The following is a 17,112-nucleotide window of genomic DNA, read 5'->3' as shown; positions in this document are numbered from 1 at the left end:
TGCAAATGCCCTACCCCATCTCCAGCCATGGCCAGGTCCCATGTGACACTGGGGAGATTTTTGCGCCAAAGCCAAAGCACAAAATGAATATCACCTCCATGCAGGTCTGGCCCGGTCTTGGGACACCCCAGCCTTCAAAACACCATTTGCTATAGCACAAAGCAATCAGAAACAAAAGGATGCTACAAACCTGAGTGACTGGCCTTCTCCTTTGACCAAGAGTAGTGCTGTGGTTTGAGGAGATAGCTTCATGCAAGGGCACCAAATACACTCTCTGCTTGCAAACAGGTAGCACAGGAGAGGAGGCCACCCTTCTCTTTCTTTTGTGTGACACTAGATGACACTAAAATGTTGTGGCTGAGCTGGCAGCAGCCAGCCAAGGTCACTATTAAAGGCTGACCGTGACTGGGGAAAGGTGTCCAGATGCCCACTCAGTTTAACTGACATTGAATTGCAGTGTACACCACACAATTCAGGAAGCTTCAACAGCTGCTAGTAGAGAAAATAAATATAGATTGTTCATTGGAAGACTTGGGGAAAAAAAAAAAGTCCTAATTGAACTCAGTCATTTCACTTTAACACTCTGTTTCTGCATTGTTTGTGGCTGATGGAAACCAAACACGTTTCCATCTGCGTGTTAAATTACAGGCTTACAATTTCTGTGTAGAAAACACTCCAGAGCCAATAGCAGTCACAAAGGCCAACTGTGAAACAGTAGGAAAAAAAAAACCCAAATCAACACCATTTATTATTCACATATTGCATTACAAGTGTCTCTTATCAAACTCAGAGTATAATTTATATTATTCATGTAGAAACTCAAATTCAACACCACATAGAAATAAAAGCTAAATACGTGTGTGACAGGGTTTCAGTGACATCCTGATCGAACGTCGAGGCTTGGACCGACGAGAAGGCTGACGACCCAAGCGATTAGTGCAGGAGGGACACAGCCCGGCGCCCGCTTGCCCAGTACTACCACTCTACTGGCGATTCTTTATTGCTGTAAAACACGACAGGGATGGTTCCACGGGTACCAGTTTGCAAAGGACTGGGAAACACGTCGGGAGGACTCGCGCAGCCAGGCATAACAGACGGGGTTTCAGGAACAGTTCGAAGTGCATCTTTTCCAAATGCAGAGTGACACAGATCTCCTCTCCTTCTGACCACAAATATTTTGTCAATCATCTGAAAGACCAGTTTCCAGACAGCAATGCCTCATTGGTCTGCTTCAAGAAAGGTTGGATCAGACTAGACCTTTAGTATATGCCTGTCATCACTTGCTCTCCGAGCATCTGTAGACATCCTTCTCCAGGTCTACTCCATCCTCTGTGGTGTCTCTCTTGGACAAAATTTCCAGTCTTCTGCTGCTGAAGACAAGAAAGAAAGAGGAAGAGGTAATACTGTTTCCATCCTGGTTTCTTTGCCTTGAATTTGCACCTTTAGATTTTTTTTGCCTTAAGTTCAGAGCTCCAGGCACCCACCTTAGCTGGGGGGCGGCTGCCCCCGTGTTGTCCGCCAGGTCGGTGCCGCGGGTCTCGGGCAGCAGGACGCAGAGCAGCCCTCCCACCACGGGGGCACTCCCGAAGATGGCCATGGGGATGGCCCGGTGGTACTGGCCCAGGAGGTGGATCAGCGGGGCTATGATCCCCGCCACTCGCGCCGACATTGAGCACAGCCCCACACCGGTCTGCCTGGGGAAGCAAGGGGCAGTGGGAGGTGCGGGCAGGGCTCAGCATCCCCTGGGCTGCTGTGGGACTGAGTGCAGCCATGGGGACAAATGGGCTCTTGCCCCACCACTGCTACCAGCCACGGTAGAGGGAAGCTCTGATGCATGGGGACACCTCACCTGACGACTGTAGGGAAGAGCTCTGCAGAGTAGACGTAGGAGGTGGAGAAGGAGGCCGTGGCCGTAAACTTGCCAATGATGGCCAGGACAGTGGTCGCCACGGGCTGGTCTAAGGGGAGGAAGAGAGGTTGCCGCTGTCACCTCCGTGGAGAAGGTTCAGTTGGGACCGAAGGTCTCTGCAGTGGGATTTCTTGGGACAGCCCTTTCTAATGGACTTACCAAGCAAATCTACTGCCTAACCCACTGGAAATCATTCCTAGTGCACACTTTCCTGGAAAATACCCTCTGGACAACTGACAAAGAGAACCCAGAATTCTCCTGAGGCCTTGGGCATTTCCTAAATCTGCACCTGGAGTGAGTCACTGAGCCACCACATGTCTTCAGGGAGTGCTTGGTTGGAAATATCATGTCCATGAGCTTGAAAGCATCGTGCAGCACCTCTCTTTCCTTCAGCCTTACTCACAGCACTAGCACAGCAGCAGGGGTGAGGGTACGGACTGCGGCAATATGTAGGCAGAAACAGATAAGGGGGGGACATTTGCTTTTCCTGTTCACCTAAAGAAGGGAGACATGGTGGCTTTTAAAACGCCTCTTCTGCTACACCTTTCTGAGAGGAGGTGGTGGTGTATAGTAGGTGGAGGTGGTGGCATCTAGTGGGTGGTGGTGTGTAATAGACACTGCCTGCCAAGGGCCAGGAGCTGTGGAAGGACCAGGCACAGCTCTGAAGGAAAACAAAGTCGTGCAGAGAGGAAGCCAGCACGTTGGGAGCGCAAGCCCTCAGGCTGTGGCACTCAAGGCATCCTAGCCCCTGGGAGCGAGTGTGGGTCTGCGGCCAGCCGGGCTGGGAGGATGGGTCTGAACCAGAATAGATCTGGCAGGGGCTCTGCCCGGCTGTGTTCTTGGGTTGGGAAGAGGTTGTTCACCTTCAGGGATGCCAGTGATGACGAGACACATCAGGCCAGACAGCAGCAGGAGAACGGCCTGGGTTTTCTTCCTCCCAAACCACTGCAGCAGGAAAATGCAGCAAAATCGAGCTGGTAACTCCACTGCCCCAAAGGCAAGCTGTGTCAGGTAGATGTCCAGACCAAAACTTGTCACGTTCAGACTCAACCCATAGTAGACAAGGCTGTCTGCAAACCTGAAATTCAAGTAAAGTGGAATAGAACATGCAACCAGATGGGTTTTCCAGGAGTTTATCCTCAAAAATTAGGGTTAGACCACACACAACTTATTTAAACTCTCAGCAATCTCTGTTTTGGGACGTAGTTACATGAGATAAAGCAGTATGGATCCCCATATGTTCAGCAACTTTTAGACTGCACCCAGAAGTTCTAGGGGGGCACAAAACTGCCCCAAAGCCCAGGGATTGCCAAAAGGTGGAATTACTCCAGCCTTTCTCACAAAACCCATAACATCTTGAATAATCAGCTTCTCCCAATGCCCAGACAAGGTAGATCTGGTCCAGTATGGGGAGACAGAAAGATATCAGATGAAAACATAGACATAAACATGACCTCAAAAATCACATAAAGTGAATTTACAGTTCTTGTCAACCCTCAATATCTTCTTTTCTTCACCTAGAATTTTGGAAAGAGGGGACCAGGGGATGTCTTACCAGGTGCACGACATGATTAAAGTCACCTTCTGGAGGTGCTTCTTCCGAAAGAGATCCAGAGTACTTCCAGACTTGGTCTGCGTCTCAGGCTTCAACTTCAAAATGCAGAAAGCCAAAGAGTCAAAGCAGGCAAAGGAAACCCCTGGCTAGCTCCTTTTCCGTCTGCAGTCAAAGGAAAGCTTCAGTGGAACAGGCTTGTGAGCCCAAACTGCTCTGGGAGGGACAGCAGCCCAGCGGGGCTGGGCTCCCGTGCCTGTGCTCTGGGTGCCCAACACACTAGTTTGGTGCCTAAGAGGTTCCTAGGTTTCCCCAGTGTAGGGACTTTGGGGTGGGCAAGGAGGTAACCCCGCTTCAGGCATTTATGCATGGAAAACCACAGACTAAACAGAGACCTCGTGCTCATCCTCTAGACTCCTGCAATCCTCTCAGAAGAAAAGCCAGGGAAGCATTTGGGTCCTTTCCATATCCCGAGGTGGACTCCAGAAAGCCCCAGACTGAGCCTCAGCAGAAGCTGTGCCTCTTCCTTGACCGTGCCTCTGTACAACGCAGCTGAAGCTGGAGTCACCCACAGCCCACCCCCAAATCATCCCCAGCAGGCACGGAAAGTTGTTTTATCAGATGACCTCAGCTCCAGTGGCTGCTACAAACGCAAGCGCAGAGGAAAGTCTCTGAAGACAACTAGCAGTTCTGCATGCCATTACAGGTACCTGCTCAAGGAGTCCTGGTGGGATGGTGCGCTTGTTGATGGATGCTGCCTTCTGAAGGACCTTCCTAGCTTCTTCTATTCTGCCTTTTGTCACCAGCCACCGAGCTGATTCTGGTAGCACCCTGCCAAGGAGATGAAATCAGGAGATGCTGCTGCGCCCTGCTGAGTTTTCCCACGGCCCATCTCCCTGCAACCACGTCCAGCAAGCAATGGGCATCACACGTGATGGAGGGGGTCTAAATACCTCCCCAGGTCAGGTTTTCCAGGCCTACCTTTAGGCCCCAAAGGCCACATTTGAGGACCTGAAGCAAAGCAGCTGCTGCTCTCAGGGGTCCAGTGCCCCAGTGAGATGTGCTGAGCTCTGCAGAAGCCCTTCCAGCACCTGTACTATAATGGGAAAGACCCAGCCTGCTCCTGAGCTGCTGCTTCCTCACTGCCACCCCTCACACTTGCTGCTGTCGTGTCTGCAAGAAGTTCTGCCCTGCTCCTGCTTACCAGATGTAGAAGAAAAAGGAAAACATTGGAGCAGATCCTGCAATTTCCAGCAGCCTCCAGTTGCGAATACCGTAACTCAAGCCAGCCAAAAGCATCTGTCCGATGGCGACAAAGCAGTGGGAAATAAGCACTGCCTTTGGCCGGGAGGAGACACCAACCCATTCGGTAGCTGTGAAGAATGAAGGTTCAGGGTCACCCTTTTCAATACCTGCAGGACTATCTTTTGCTATTGCATCTTGTAATGCCATATCTGTCTGCCTCAGGGCAAGGGCATCCTACTCACCCAAGGCCAAGGTAGTAATCAGGATTCCTGACACCGAAGCCCCCACGACACATCTGAAGGCCATGTACACATAGAAATGGGGCACAAAGGCAATTCCTACACCAAACAAGCCCTGGAGGAGGATGGAGCTCAGAAAGATTGGCCGACGGCCTATCCTGTGGAGGAAGAGGGAAGACACAGTTGGTATCTGGAGAGACCCCATGGGGATGGGGAAGAGCCCAAGTGGAATACAAAGTGATTTGAGAACCATTCACACCAGAGGAGATTTGGCACCCGTGTGAACAAAGCTGCTTTATACACCCCAGGAAGTAACCAGCAGGAAAAGCAGCATCTCCACTTTTCACCCATTGTGGTGCTAGCAAAGGCAAAAGGAGATGCTTCTAAAGGAACCATCCCTTAAAGGGCCCCCATGTCCACTCTCTTGAGAGCAGTGAGGATCAGACTGAAACGGACTGTAGTGCTGGTTCCCCTGTGAGATACCCTGTACACATGTGCCCTTCTCCCTTCCATGTCCCCTGTGTGGCCGTGTCCTCTAGGGAGCTGAGGACTTTGGTCCGGGTCACCATGAGCTGAGCAGAGCCACAGGAAGGAGGGACATATGGTCTGGTTAACACAGCTGAAGGTAGGTCCAACTCTGTGCCCAAATGTAGGTTTCTGGGATTCCTGGGGACACCCTTGGGTGGCTAGACCTGTGATTCCTGAAGGACCCCTGTGAGGGTGTGCTCCCCCGCCCAACCTGACCTTTATCTCCTGTAACCCTGCTCAAGGGATAACTACCAGGGGCAGTCGTTAATGGATGCTGATAGTGATAGCTTCGTCCATTAATGAAGCTGATTTGGGAGCCAGATAACAACACAATAGCCCTTGGTTATTGTGAGAAATACGCCCACCTAACCACAGTTATCAGTATGCAAATATGACTACGAGTCAATCATCTTACCCCTATAAATAGCGAGCAGCCCAAGAGCCCTTTGAGCTCTCCTGCACGGCAGCGGGCTGCACGCCAGGATCTCCCCTTGAGTAGGGACGCCTCTCAAGGTTACTCCTCGAGGTTGAGAGATTCCTTGCCGCAACAGATACTCGGTAAGTGACTAAAAGCATGCTTAATTTTGAAATCTTAGCTAAGTGATAAAAAGGATTGATTGGGCATACATAATCATTTAGACATAAACCGTTGACCAAGACTGGGACTAGGATTGGATCCAGCCGCACCTAAACTCCTCTCTGAGAAGTTTAGAAAGCAAGGGGGTCCTTTCTGAACCTCATGACTCAATGGGAGGGTCTTCCTGACAGTTTTGTCTGACCCTGTCCTCCATGCAGTAGATAATCAAGTGTACTTTGCCATGGAATCTTGTTCACTGTCACATTTACCATTGAACTTTGTTAATTCACACTTTAACTCACTGTTTTCTATCAATCAATAAAGTATTGTTGCTTCTCTCTTACGAGTGAAATGCAGTCTCACTCCATCCGTGACAACCCCCCATAAGGCTGTATCTGCCTCCTTCTCTTTTCAACCCTCAGACATCTACAGACATGTCAGGTGGCCCCAAATGCCCTTGCTCAGGCAAGGTGATCGAGTCCTGCGGAGGGAGTATTTCATGCTCAGTGCATGGACATCCTGAACTCTCAGCTGGGCTGTCTCTGGGTGCCGGTTGATAACTCTGGGAAGGTGGCTGTGTTTCCTCACCTGTCACTTAGTGGCCCAAAGATCATGGCTCCTAGGAGAAGCCCCAGCATGTAGATGGACTGGGAGATGTCGTTCAGGTCCTTCCTGTCACACACCAGGTCAAACTGGAGGAAGGAAACACAGATGCTTTTGCTCTCAACAGACCCCAGCTGCTTTCTGAAGGTGGGCAGCCTTTCTGGTCCATGGTGGACCCAGCAGTTGGGTGCCCGAGCTCTCGGTCCAGCCCCTGGGAGCAGAGAACCCACCCCCAAGGATGCAAGTCTCCATGGTGTGCACATAGAACACAAGTCAGAGGTGGGACAGGCATACGAGGTGCTCAGCCTGCCTCTTCATCATGGTGCACATCTCCCGAGTGCTGGGACCTGCAGGACTCCCCTCTAGCCCAAGCATCCCCAAGGGAGCCTCCTGGTTGGCAAGTTTTCCTTAAAGTGGGACCTTGGGATAAGAGCCCTAGCAGCTTGCTTCTCTGGCTGCAAAGGCAGGAGAGGGTGGAAGGAGGAGGAGGGCAGGAGAGCAGTGTTTTCTTTGGTAAAGGAGGACTGGCGTAGGAGTGGGAAGGGATGCAGCAGCTGCTGAGGGGCCTCTAGAGAAGCTGGCTGTGAAATGGACACAGTGCTCCAGGGACCCCAAGGAGCCTTTGGAAATGCCAGAGGCTGGACTCTCTCCTCTGGTTTCAGCTCAGAGGAAGGTACTTGCAAGAAAGTGCTGGAGCTGGGAGTGAGGAAAGGAGGGAGGGAGCAGGGAAGAAAGGAGGAATGAGGGAAGGTGAGAGAGGAACAGAGGTCCAGAGAGGGAGAAGTTGGGGATGCTGACAGACAGTGCCTTTGCTCAGCTGCATGGCCCATGGGATGTCTTGTTGCAGCCCTGAAGGTCTCTGGAGGCCCTAGAAATATCAATGACAAGCCCTTGGAAGGTAAATGTCTTTCACAAAGAAGGTAATGTGAGGAGAACCAGGCTGAAGAATAAGGGAAACTGTGGCAGGGAGTCCCAAAAGATCCCTCCAGGCAAGACACATCATGGGTTCAAGGGCCTGGATACTGGAAAGGGGAGGGATGGTGGGCAGGGCATGTGCTGGACTCACACCTCCACCGTCTCTGCCTGTGCCCCCCCGGGCGTCTACATCATGGTCTTCCTGCAACAACTTCCCAGGGATTACGGCTGCGATCTGTGTGATGGAGCCAAGGTCCCCCAGTACCTGGTGTAAATCTCAGCCTGACTGCACCACAGCTAGTTACCAAACTACAGGACAGGGTACGCCCATCCCTTCCCTTCCATGTCCCCAGCACGTTAAAAGGCGATTACAGACCTCGGTCAGCAGGGATGGTGGTTGTGTTGAGGGGTACACCCAACCACTGCTGCATTTCTCTGTTGTGTTCAGGCCGTACGCCACGATGGAGCCGAGGTCCCAGTCCACTGGCGAGTACATGGAGCACTGCTCGTACGCCCCGTCCGTGTCCCGGGGCAGGGTGAGGTTCAGCTGTTCTTCCTCCGTCAGGTTGGGGCCGACGGCACGGATCCAGCTGGTGTCGCAGTGATGAGGCACATCCACAACCATGAACACTTGGCCAATCATTTGGAAAGGACTAAGAAGTAGTGGGAGGGAGAGGAACAGTACCAGCAATTTCTGATATAGCCCAAACTCCCCCAGAGCACTTATAAAATCTCCAAACTCAGTCATGGTGACTATCGCTATGGCCAGGCTGCACTAGGGCACATTGCTTAAATAGGTAAATATTAATGTTTAAACTATGTGAGCACTAAACCCCTAATCAGGTGTGGTAAAATAAGCACTTGTATCAGCACGTTCGTCCATTACGGTGATATACTGCAGTCCTCCAGGGTGTACTTTGTCACCAGCCATTCCCTCCCTGTTCTTGGGCCCAGAACAAAGGTGCCAGAGCATTGCCACTCTTGGGGACAGCGCGGGGACAGCTTGTCTTGTCCCAGCCCGGAGTTTCTCCCCAGGCCTCCTGAAGGCAACTGTGCTGCAGCACAAGGTTTTTGTCCGAGACATGAAGTTGTGACTCTGCAAATGAGGTCTAATTTTCCTAAGTGTGGTGAAGCCAACAGAGTAAATCTGTGGCTCTCATTAATGGCTTAATGGATATATAGCCCATCCTGGAGACTGTAGGAAAGAGAAGCAGAAAAGCACTTCTCCTCTGGACCAGGAAATATGGCTGGTAGTCAAGTAGACTTGGTCTTGACAGCTGTGTCCCAAGCTGTGGGTTTTCATTTGCTCCATGTAGGAACCCTGGTTAGTCATAAAACTAGGTCTAAACTACAGTGTCTTGGGGAGAATCCTAAAATAGATTTGGCTTAGAGATTACCCTTAAAAGAAACATAGCATGTTATGCACACAGGCATACAGAGCACACAGGATTTGGGATAAGAAACGACACCAGCTTGGCTTTGCCCGAGGTTCTGATGTCACTTGAAAAGCAGATTGACCTGATTTCTGCTGCACGCCTGAGCTGCTTCCTGGACAGACTCCCTGAGTGGTTTGTATCTTTATTCCTGGAAACTGGAAAGCTGGATTGCCCTTAGCGTATGAAATTCGGTGTGTAATTTGGCAAAGGTCTCCTGGTTGCTTTCACCAGAGCGATAAGGACAGGTCACTAGACACTGACCTGCTCACTTCATGTCTCCTCTCAAATTCTTTGTCCTTCACTCTCAACCCAGATAGTACATCTGAACCTCCAGCAAACTTACTGAAGGATCACACAAGTCAGGGTTGGTGTTTCATGAGTGGGTGTGGCACTGGCATGCTTATGGAAGTGGGAAGAGGGTTAGAAGACAGGATCATAAAACATCACCCCCTAAGCTGGGGTGGGAGAGAGAGGTCATACTGGTTAATGCTATTGGGAGTAAAGGAAGAGAGGAAGTAAACGTTACTTAGAGTTTTGTAAATTCGCACCAGTGATGTGCATGTATCGTGCACGCACCACACAGCCAAACATATCACTGGGCTCTGGATCCACATCCTCGGATGAGAGGACTTGCTGTTATTCGGAGACATGCCTTGAACAGAAGGTTCAGCTAAGCAACCTCCAGAGGCTCCTTTTACCCTAAATCCATCTCTGGCCATGTTGTGGGATGACTTGGCCAAGGAGATCCGCTGTGGCAGAGGCATTTTGACTCTGTCCTGCTGAACAGGGAGTAGGTGACTTTTCCATCAGTGTGCAACAAGCTGAAGGCTTCAAGCTTACCCTATTGTGTGTGGCTCATGGTCTTCCCTCCCACTCCTCAGCCACCAGCATCTCCTGTGGCAAAGAGGTCAGATTTTGACTGTAAAAATTCCTTGGGGGTGACCCAGACATGACTGCAGTCTCATGCACTAATGCAGATGTGACTTTTTGAGGCTGCTTTTCCTAATGTCACCAGACAGGCTCTTCTGAAGCACTGGGAAAGCTTCAGTCCCTTGTAAACTCATCACCCTAAGATGACATTTCTCATAGAAAGACATTGTTCTTATGACTGTCTTCATCATCTGGGGCTGAGTGGGTCAATCCTGCATAGTGGAGATCTCCCAGGGACAAAGGCTGGGCCAGCCCTGCAGACCTCTGTTTCCTGGAGCCCTACTGCTGGAGTTTTTGTGCTTATTTCTCTCTATCTGACAGTTTTGCCCAGGTGGATTACTAATGCTTGCAAAGCCTCTTGAAAATGGAAAAGCCTCTATCAGAGGGCATGAGAAGTCAGCAGGTCTCTGGTAAGACCTGGGATGGATGACTGGAAAGCCTGTGCATCCTTGCACAAATGTGAAGGACTAGGGGAAGGGAGAGGGAGCATCCAAGAGAGTAGTTCAGAAAGAAAAAACATTGCCTCTGGAGGAAGGCTGGTGCGGGCAGTAGGGCATTGATGCACTAATTCATGGACTTGGCTTTTCTCTTACACAGCTCTGAACGTCAGGAGTGACTGTGATTGGAGACCCATTTGGACACCTATATGTTGGCGTGAATTGTGGCCAGGACGGATTCATACCCACCAGCTGTGGTGCTCCTGCATTTTCCCTCTTCCTCTTAGTGCTGGCAGGGAGAGGTCAGGTTTATGGATGTCATGTGCTAGTGACAACTTGGTCTGGGGTGTCACTCAGAGCGTCTTTGGCACAGATAACAGGCCACCCCCTTCCCACCGCTTCAGTGCTCGATCACTGCAAGCCTTTAGGTCTCATTTCTCCATCTCTAAACACAGCTTGACCAGGTTTCAGGCAGGGCTGTGAGATGGCAGCACCTCTGTCCCAAGTCTCTTGCCCCATCCCAAGGTGAGACCGACTTCAACATCTAATAAGTCATGTAACTTTGGAGGACATCTCTCTTTTCCCTGATTCATGTTGATTGAACACTCTCCCTGCACAGTGCACTGACACACTGCTTTGCAGCAGATGCAGTCATCAAGCAGCTTTATTCCTCCAGCAGTTCTGACAGAGCCAGGGTTATTTCGGCACTGGTGAATCAGGGAGATTGGTTTTTATTATTTTAAAAATTAATTATTTTAACACCTTCATCCTTTTTTTTTTTTACAGACAGCTGATTAAAACAGGTGAAGTGATACGCTCCACAATCCTTTTCATAATACACGTGTTCTTGCTTTGACCCTCTGAGGTTTCTGGTGAGGTTGTTTATCATTAGTCTAATTGTTAACTCCTATAACATTTATGTTATCACAGCAAAGGGCAGTCAGGGAGGGTCAGAGTGTAACCGCACAGGGAGAGCGGATGTAACAATGTCCCCACGCCCCAAGACTTCAAGAGACCTGGGTTCCCTTTCCAACTCTGCCATTCTGACCAGGTGACCTTGGCAAGGTCATTTCACTTATCTTTGCTCATCATTGTACAATGAGGCTAATGATGGCGACCTCCTATGTGAAGCAATTTTGCAGTCTACTGAAGGAAAAATATAATGAGGGGAGTGAGATATCATTGTTATTACATGTAGGCAAGCCATATGGTGAAAATGTGTGTGATGTTTTGGGTTGGATTAATCTCTGGATGTCTAAATGTAGTTGTCTATATGTGAAATAGATACTTAAGGTTGCACTCTAGTTAGTGGAGATGGAGCGACACAGCTAATAGAGTCCAGAGAGCTGTTAGCTTTTTGAATGCAGTTGTCTCTTTTAGGGTGGGCTGAATCACTCCCCAGGCTGTACTTACTAATTCTCCATTGATGTGGGCTTAAGCATCTGGTTTACATTGAAACGCTAATATTGCAGACACCTAAACCTAATTTGAGACAAATCTTCACCCTGCCCGCCTCAGCTTTGCCTTTGCCCGTTGCATTTTACTTGTGCACTTGTGGCCAAGCATTCGGTTCCTTCCTGACGATGGCATTCTCTTCTCATTTGAGTTTCTAGTTCCTGATTAGCTTGTTGCTCATGGCTGCTTGCTAGTTGGACCTCTTTGGAGGTCCATCTCCCCTCTGCCATGCAGACAGTGGCCATGCGGACATCCTCTGACGGACCTCGGCAGTAGATTGTGCAGAAGATCCCCTCTGCAGAAGACCTCTGGCTGCAGAGAACAGGGTGTTGGTTGGTCTTTCCTTGGAGGTTCCTCACAGTGAAGTCAGTTCTTGCAATGTTCTTTTTTGGGAACTGAGAACTGACCCACTATGACCAGGATAGAGACCTTAAATTTAGCTCCTTAAGCCATTAATAAATCAGCCTATGCACAACTGAATTTGTCTCGTGCTAGAGGAGTGGGGGATTTCTAAACTGATTTAATGAATCAATTTTTGTCCCATATCAGCTAACTTGTGCTGCAGGGGTAGGTGCTTTTTGTAATCTTCTTTTTTTCAACTATATAAAGAACTCCTGGTCTAAAAGGCCATCATTTAACACATTCAGGTCTGCAGAAGAGAGACTTTCATAATCTTCTTCAACTCCTGATGTTTTTCTGCTCCTGTTCATTTTTTCAGGAGCCTCCTGGCCCATTTTGGTTGAATCAACATTGAAAGGATCAAAGACACCCTGATTAAAGGTTTCAGAAGCATGGCTGGTGAACATGTACAGTGGGGGAAAATTGTCTTCCTGCGTAGAGAGACAATTGTTTGTTAAGCCTTCAGCACTGAGACCCAATCCAAATGTATCTTCTGCAGCCTTTGGAGCCTGGCACTGTGGAGCCAACTGCTGCAGCAGCGCACAGCTCTCAGTCCCTTCTGGGTCTCTAATATTAATCTCATCCTGTCCAGCAAGAAGCGAGAGACTGGAGGTGTCCCACAGCACTAGTGGGGCATTTGTTTCTGCTGGGATTTCCTGGCATAATTCTGAAGAATTTGGATCAAAGCAAGGTGGCGTTTCTGTCTCTGAATTTTGCAAGTCTGAATTTGGGGTTTTACTTGCTATGCTGGGAAAATCTTGTCCTCCAGAAAAGAACAAGTTCTTGTCCTCCAGAAAATCCACGTTGTCTAACTGGAGCTCAGCTTCCTTGGGTAACTTTTCTGAATTGCCTGGTGAAAAAAATATCCCATCCTCTATCACTGTGTCCTGGACATCCAAACTCAATAGGTTCTGAATTTCTAGTAGATGAGCATCATGATGATTTCCTTCCCTGATGAGATTTTTGCTGTTATCAGCTGCAGGCATAAGCTCTGGAGGAGGATGTAGAGGGTTTGTTTCACCTTCTGAGGTTACTGCAGCTTCTTTCTGGTTTTCCTGTGCTGGCATGAGAGAGGGCCAACAGCTGCCCCATTGCTGCCAAACCCGACTATTTAAAGCCAGTTGGTCATGAATGTCAAGTTCAGTTCTCTCACGTTTATCATCGCATGAAATAGTTGTGCCAGGAGCTAAGAACAGGACATCAGTCTCCTTGCCCTCAATAGAACCTGAGAAGCCTTCAGAGCTCTCCTGGATATGTTTAGGGAAGACCTCCATCTTTCCTGGCTGTGGCAGCTGATCATTCTTGGGGGCTTTTTGTTTTGCTTGGCTGGAGGAGCTGAGGAGGCCCTGGGGCTTTTCTGGCCTGTCATCTGAGGATCTTGCAGGTTTTTCTTGTTGACTCTGCTTCTTCTCTGAGGAGTAACCAAACAAAGTGACAAGGGCTGACTGGGGCTTAGTAGGTTTCCTTTGGGTTGTTGTTTCCTTCTTGGGAGTGCTGCCTTTGTCTTCAGAACCAAAAAGTGTAGTGAAGGGGTTTTTCCCAAGCCTGGAACCTTTACCTAACATCTCTCTGCAGGCTTGATTGCTTCTGGTCTCTTTGCTCAGGGCACCAGGCCTTGATGTATGCACAGTGCTTTCCCCTGGGAGTTTCAGATCCATTTTTTCTTCACCCACTGGATGACCTCCGGATTTGTCCAAAGATATATTCGGTTTGGAAGAGTCTAATGTCTTGGCTGGTTGTTCAGAAATGTGAAAGATGTTTCCACTAAGAACTTCTCTGGGATCCTTTGACTTGGAGTTGTTGACTTCATCATGTGAGGGCCAAGTGGCACAAGTTCCTTTCAGAGGTGTGTCTGCTGATACTGGAAAACCCTTGCCAGATGATTTTATATCAAGTCTCAAAGTATCCTCATGAGGGTTAGTTATCAGTGGGCCACATGTGCCCTGAGGTTCTGTTTCTTGTAGACAGGACACACTGTGGTCATCTATCTTATCTGGCAAACCAGGTGAAAAGACTCTGCTCTTTTCTGCTTTGTTTTCCTGAGATGTATTCTCAGGACTGGGCTCTTCCAGAAACCCCGATGTACTTATTGGTTTCACTTCTTTTGTCTTCTCAAATTCTGCCCCTTTGCTCTCAATTCCAGGCAAATGACTTATGCTGGATGGCTGCATATTTTCCCCCAAAGTTACTGGTATCTGTTTCCCCAGGAACTCATCAGTGTTTGCCTTTGATTTCTCATTCACCAGCTCAGCGGTCTCAGGTGACACACTCGGCCCTCCTGGCTCCAAGGAGCCAGAAGATACATAAGGGGTCCTTGACACACCAGAGAGGCAATGGGCTTCTTCAGCTTCATTTTCAGGGGGATAAACACCCTCAGCTCCACATTTTAGCTCTATACTTGTGGTGTTTCTGATTTCGGGCTCTCCTTGCACACAGATGGGCTGGGAGCTGTTCATTCTCTCTCCAAGATGATGCTTGTCTCCTGAAGTAGCTGGGGTGGCTACGGCCAGTTCAGGCTTGTCGTCTGTCACTGCAGGCATTGTGCCTCCTTCGTTGGGTGTGCTTAGAGAGCCACAGACCTTGTTTTCCTTCACTGGGAGCTCTGCAGCAGAGAGGATACAGCCGCCTGTGCCCCCCAGGTACATCCAGTTGGTGGGTTTAGTGCTTTGACATGTGGCATGGTGGACAACAAACGAGCCATGAGGCAGGGTTTTCACAGGCTCCAGGGCTAGAGGGGAGGAGGCAGAGGCAGGTCCTCTCTTCAACTGGGCTTTGCCCTGCTGGATTGCAGCCACTCGCTGTGACACCTTGACCCCTTGCTTCCCTTCGGGCACGTCCCCATCCCCAATCTTTTCACCATCTCTCTGTTCTCTGGTCTTGGGCCAGGAACACGCTTGCTCTCTTTCCTTGGTATAGGTGACACCAGGTAAGAAGCTTCCCTTCTCTACTGCTGCCTCCACCGCTGATTTTCCCTCCTGACCTCTGAGCACCATCCTGCCTGCCCTGCTGCCCGCAGCCTGGTAGGTTTGCAGGCTCAGTGCAGGTTTTTTCCAGGAACAGGCTCCCTTTCCAGTTTTTCCATCTACAGCCATTTCTGAAGGTGGCCAGCCCCTTCTGAGCTTGTTCCCTAAGAGGACAGACCTGCTGTTCAGCTCTTGCCTGTGCTCAGCCAGCTGCAAGCTGCACTGTGCATTGAAGGATGTGGGTTTCTCTCTTGTTTCAGTCTTCTTTTTGGCCGTGTTATACCAGTCCTGGGGCTGTGGTCCTCTGCCTACCATTGTCACTCGCTGAACCTGGTGGTCTCCTAGCTGGTGCTCCAGCCTTTCTGTCTCACTTCTGCTTTTAGCTCCAGCCATCTGCTTGTAGTGGACTTGGCAGTAAAACACCCCATGGAGGGCAGCATAGTTTTGCAAGCTGGAAAACACACATTGGCATAGCTGTTAGCTGCTCTGTGGGAGGGAAGGATTAACAGTAGCACTGATGGACAATTTTTTCAGCAAAATGGTTTTTCAGTGGAAACTGTTGGGGACGGGAGGGGGTTTGAAGAATGAAACCTTTCAAAAGTAGTGTCGGTTTTCTGGGGTTATGTTTGATTTTTCTTTCAAAAACCAAAACATGTGAAAAATTAAACATTTCCTTACAATACCTCTGAGAGCTGTAGTCCAGGTTATGTGCAATCCCTTTCTCATTTATGGGCCAGGCTTCATACCAGCACTTTATCTCTCCCTGTGTATGCACAGCATGGACCATATGGGTAAAACTGCACTGGGTAAAACTGGGCTCCCATGATACAACAACTGCATTATGGGAGAAACTGTCTGTACAGCTGGGGGGCCAAGAGGATGGCAAGCAGCCTCACAGAAAAGGACTGGGGTGTCTCAGTGACTGACAAGCTGAAAACAAGCCAGCAGTGTGCCCTTGTGACAGAGAAGCCAACTACATCCTAGGCTGCATTAGCAAAAGCCCTGCCAGCTGGTCAAGAGAAGTGACCGTTCCTCTGCATTTGGCACTTGTAGGACCACTTGTGGAGTACTTTGTCCAATTTTGGGCTCCTCAGTGCAAGAAAGCCACTGACATGCTGGAAGGAGTCCAGCAAAAGGCCACCAAGGTGGTCAGGGACCTGGAACGTGTCATCTGAGGAGAGGCTGAGAGCTGGGTTAGCTAGGTCTTGTAAGGAGAAGGTTAAGAGGGAGGAACTCATTGCTGTGTGTGTCTATTTTATGGGAGGTTACAGAGAAGACAGGGCTAGAGTGTTCTTGGAGGTGGACAGTGACAAGATGAGAGGCAATGGGAACAAGTTGTAACACGGGAAATTGTGATGGGATATAAGAAAAAACCTTGTCACTGGTGGTCACATCTTGAAAGAGGGGCCCCAGCCGAGAGGTTGTGGCATCTCCATCCTTGGAGCCATTCACACCTCTCCTGGACATGTTTCTGAGCTACCGACCCTCCTCCGCAGGAGACTGGGTGCAGACTTCCAGAGGTACCTTCCAACCTACCTGACTCCATGAACATGTGTGGCACCCAAACGACTCCTCCAATTAAATTCCATATCAGCATTCCCAAATTGTAAATATTTCTTGTATTTTCAGCTCACCTGTGCACCACCATGCAGATTCCTGATCCACAGGTGTCTACAAGCTTGAGGTGAGCAGTCTTCAGACTCTAGTGATGGAGAGGCAGATTGTATCAGGGAAACTCTCTGCCCTTTCTCATTTCCTGAAGCCTGCCCTGTTGGAATTACGCTTGGACTATTGTGATGGAAACTACTCGGACATCCCTTAAAAATAAATGCGCTTGGGTCCTACCACTCACCTCAGCTTCCTCCCGCAGACCTGGCAGCAGAAACATGAGCGGTGCACACAGACCTTGTCAGTGACCACACGC

At 49.6% G+C, this 17,112-nt stretch overlaps 1 protein-coding gene across 3 annotated transcripts; it reads right to left on the bottom strand.

Moving 5' to 3' along the window:
• Window positions 1-726: 726 nt before the first annotated feature.
• On the bottom strand, window positions 727-12,409 carry LOC143157230 (solute carrier family 22 member 13-like). Of its 3 annotated transcripts, none has more exons than XM_076331991.1 (10): window positions 7,945-12,409; window positions 6,639-6,742; window positions 4,949-5,103; window positions 4,666-4,834; window positions 4,172-4,292; window positions 3,465-3,559; window positions 2,773-2,987; window positions 1,850-1,958; window positions 1,485-1,694; window positions 727-1,370 (listed from the first exon to the last, which is right to left on the bottom strand). In XM_076331991.1, the coding sequence occupies exons 1-10, from the start codon at window positions 8,314-8,316 to the stop codon at window positions 1,277-1,279; spliced, it is 1,644 nt and encodes a 547-aa protein (XP_076188106.1). In that variant the 5' UTR covers window positions 8,317-12,409; the 3' UTR covers window positions 727-1,276. The 3 variants fall into 3 exon arrangements, with proteins under 3 accessions (XP_076188106.1, XP_076188107.1, XP_076188108.1); XM_076331992.1 differs by having other exon boundaries at window positions 727-1,367; XM_076331993.1 differs by lacking the exon at window positions 727-1,370 and having other exon boundaries at window positions 1,585-1,690.
• Between the last annotated feature and the right edge of the window lie 4,703 nt (window positions 12,410-17,112).

The sequence above is a fragment of the Aptenodytes patagonicus genome, chromosome 2 (genome assembly GCF_965638725.1).
Source record: "Aptenodytes patagonicus chromosome 2, bAptPat1.pri.cur, whole genome shotgun sequence".
In the NCBI taxonomy this organism is placed as follows: Eukaryota; Metazoa; Chordata; class Aves; order Sphenisciformes; family Spheniscidae; genus Aptenodytes; species Aptenodytes patagonicus.
Note: the sequence above shows the minus strand (reverse complement) of the source record. Positions and strands in the feature narration are given on the sequence as shown.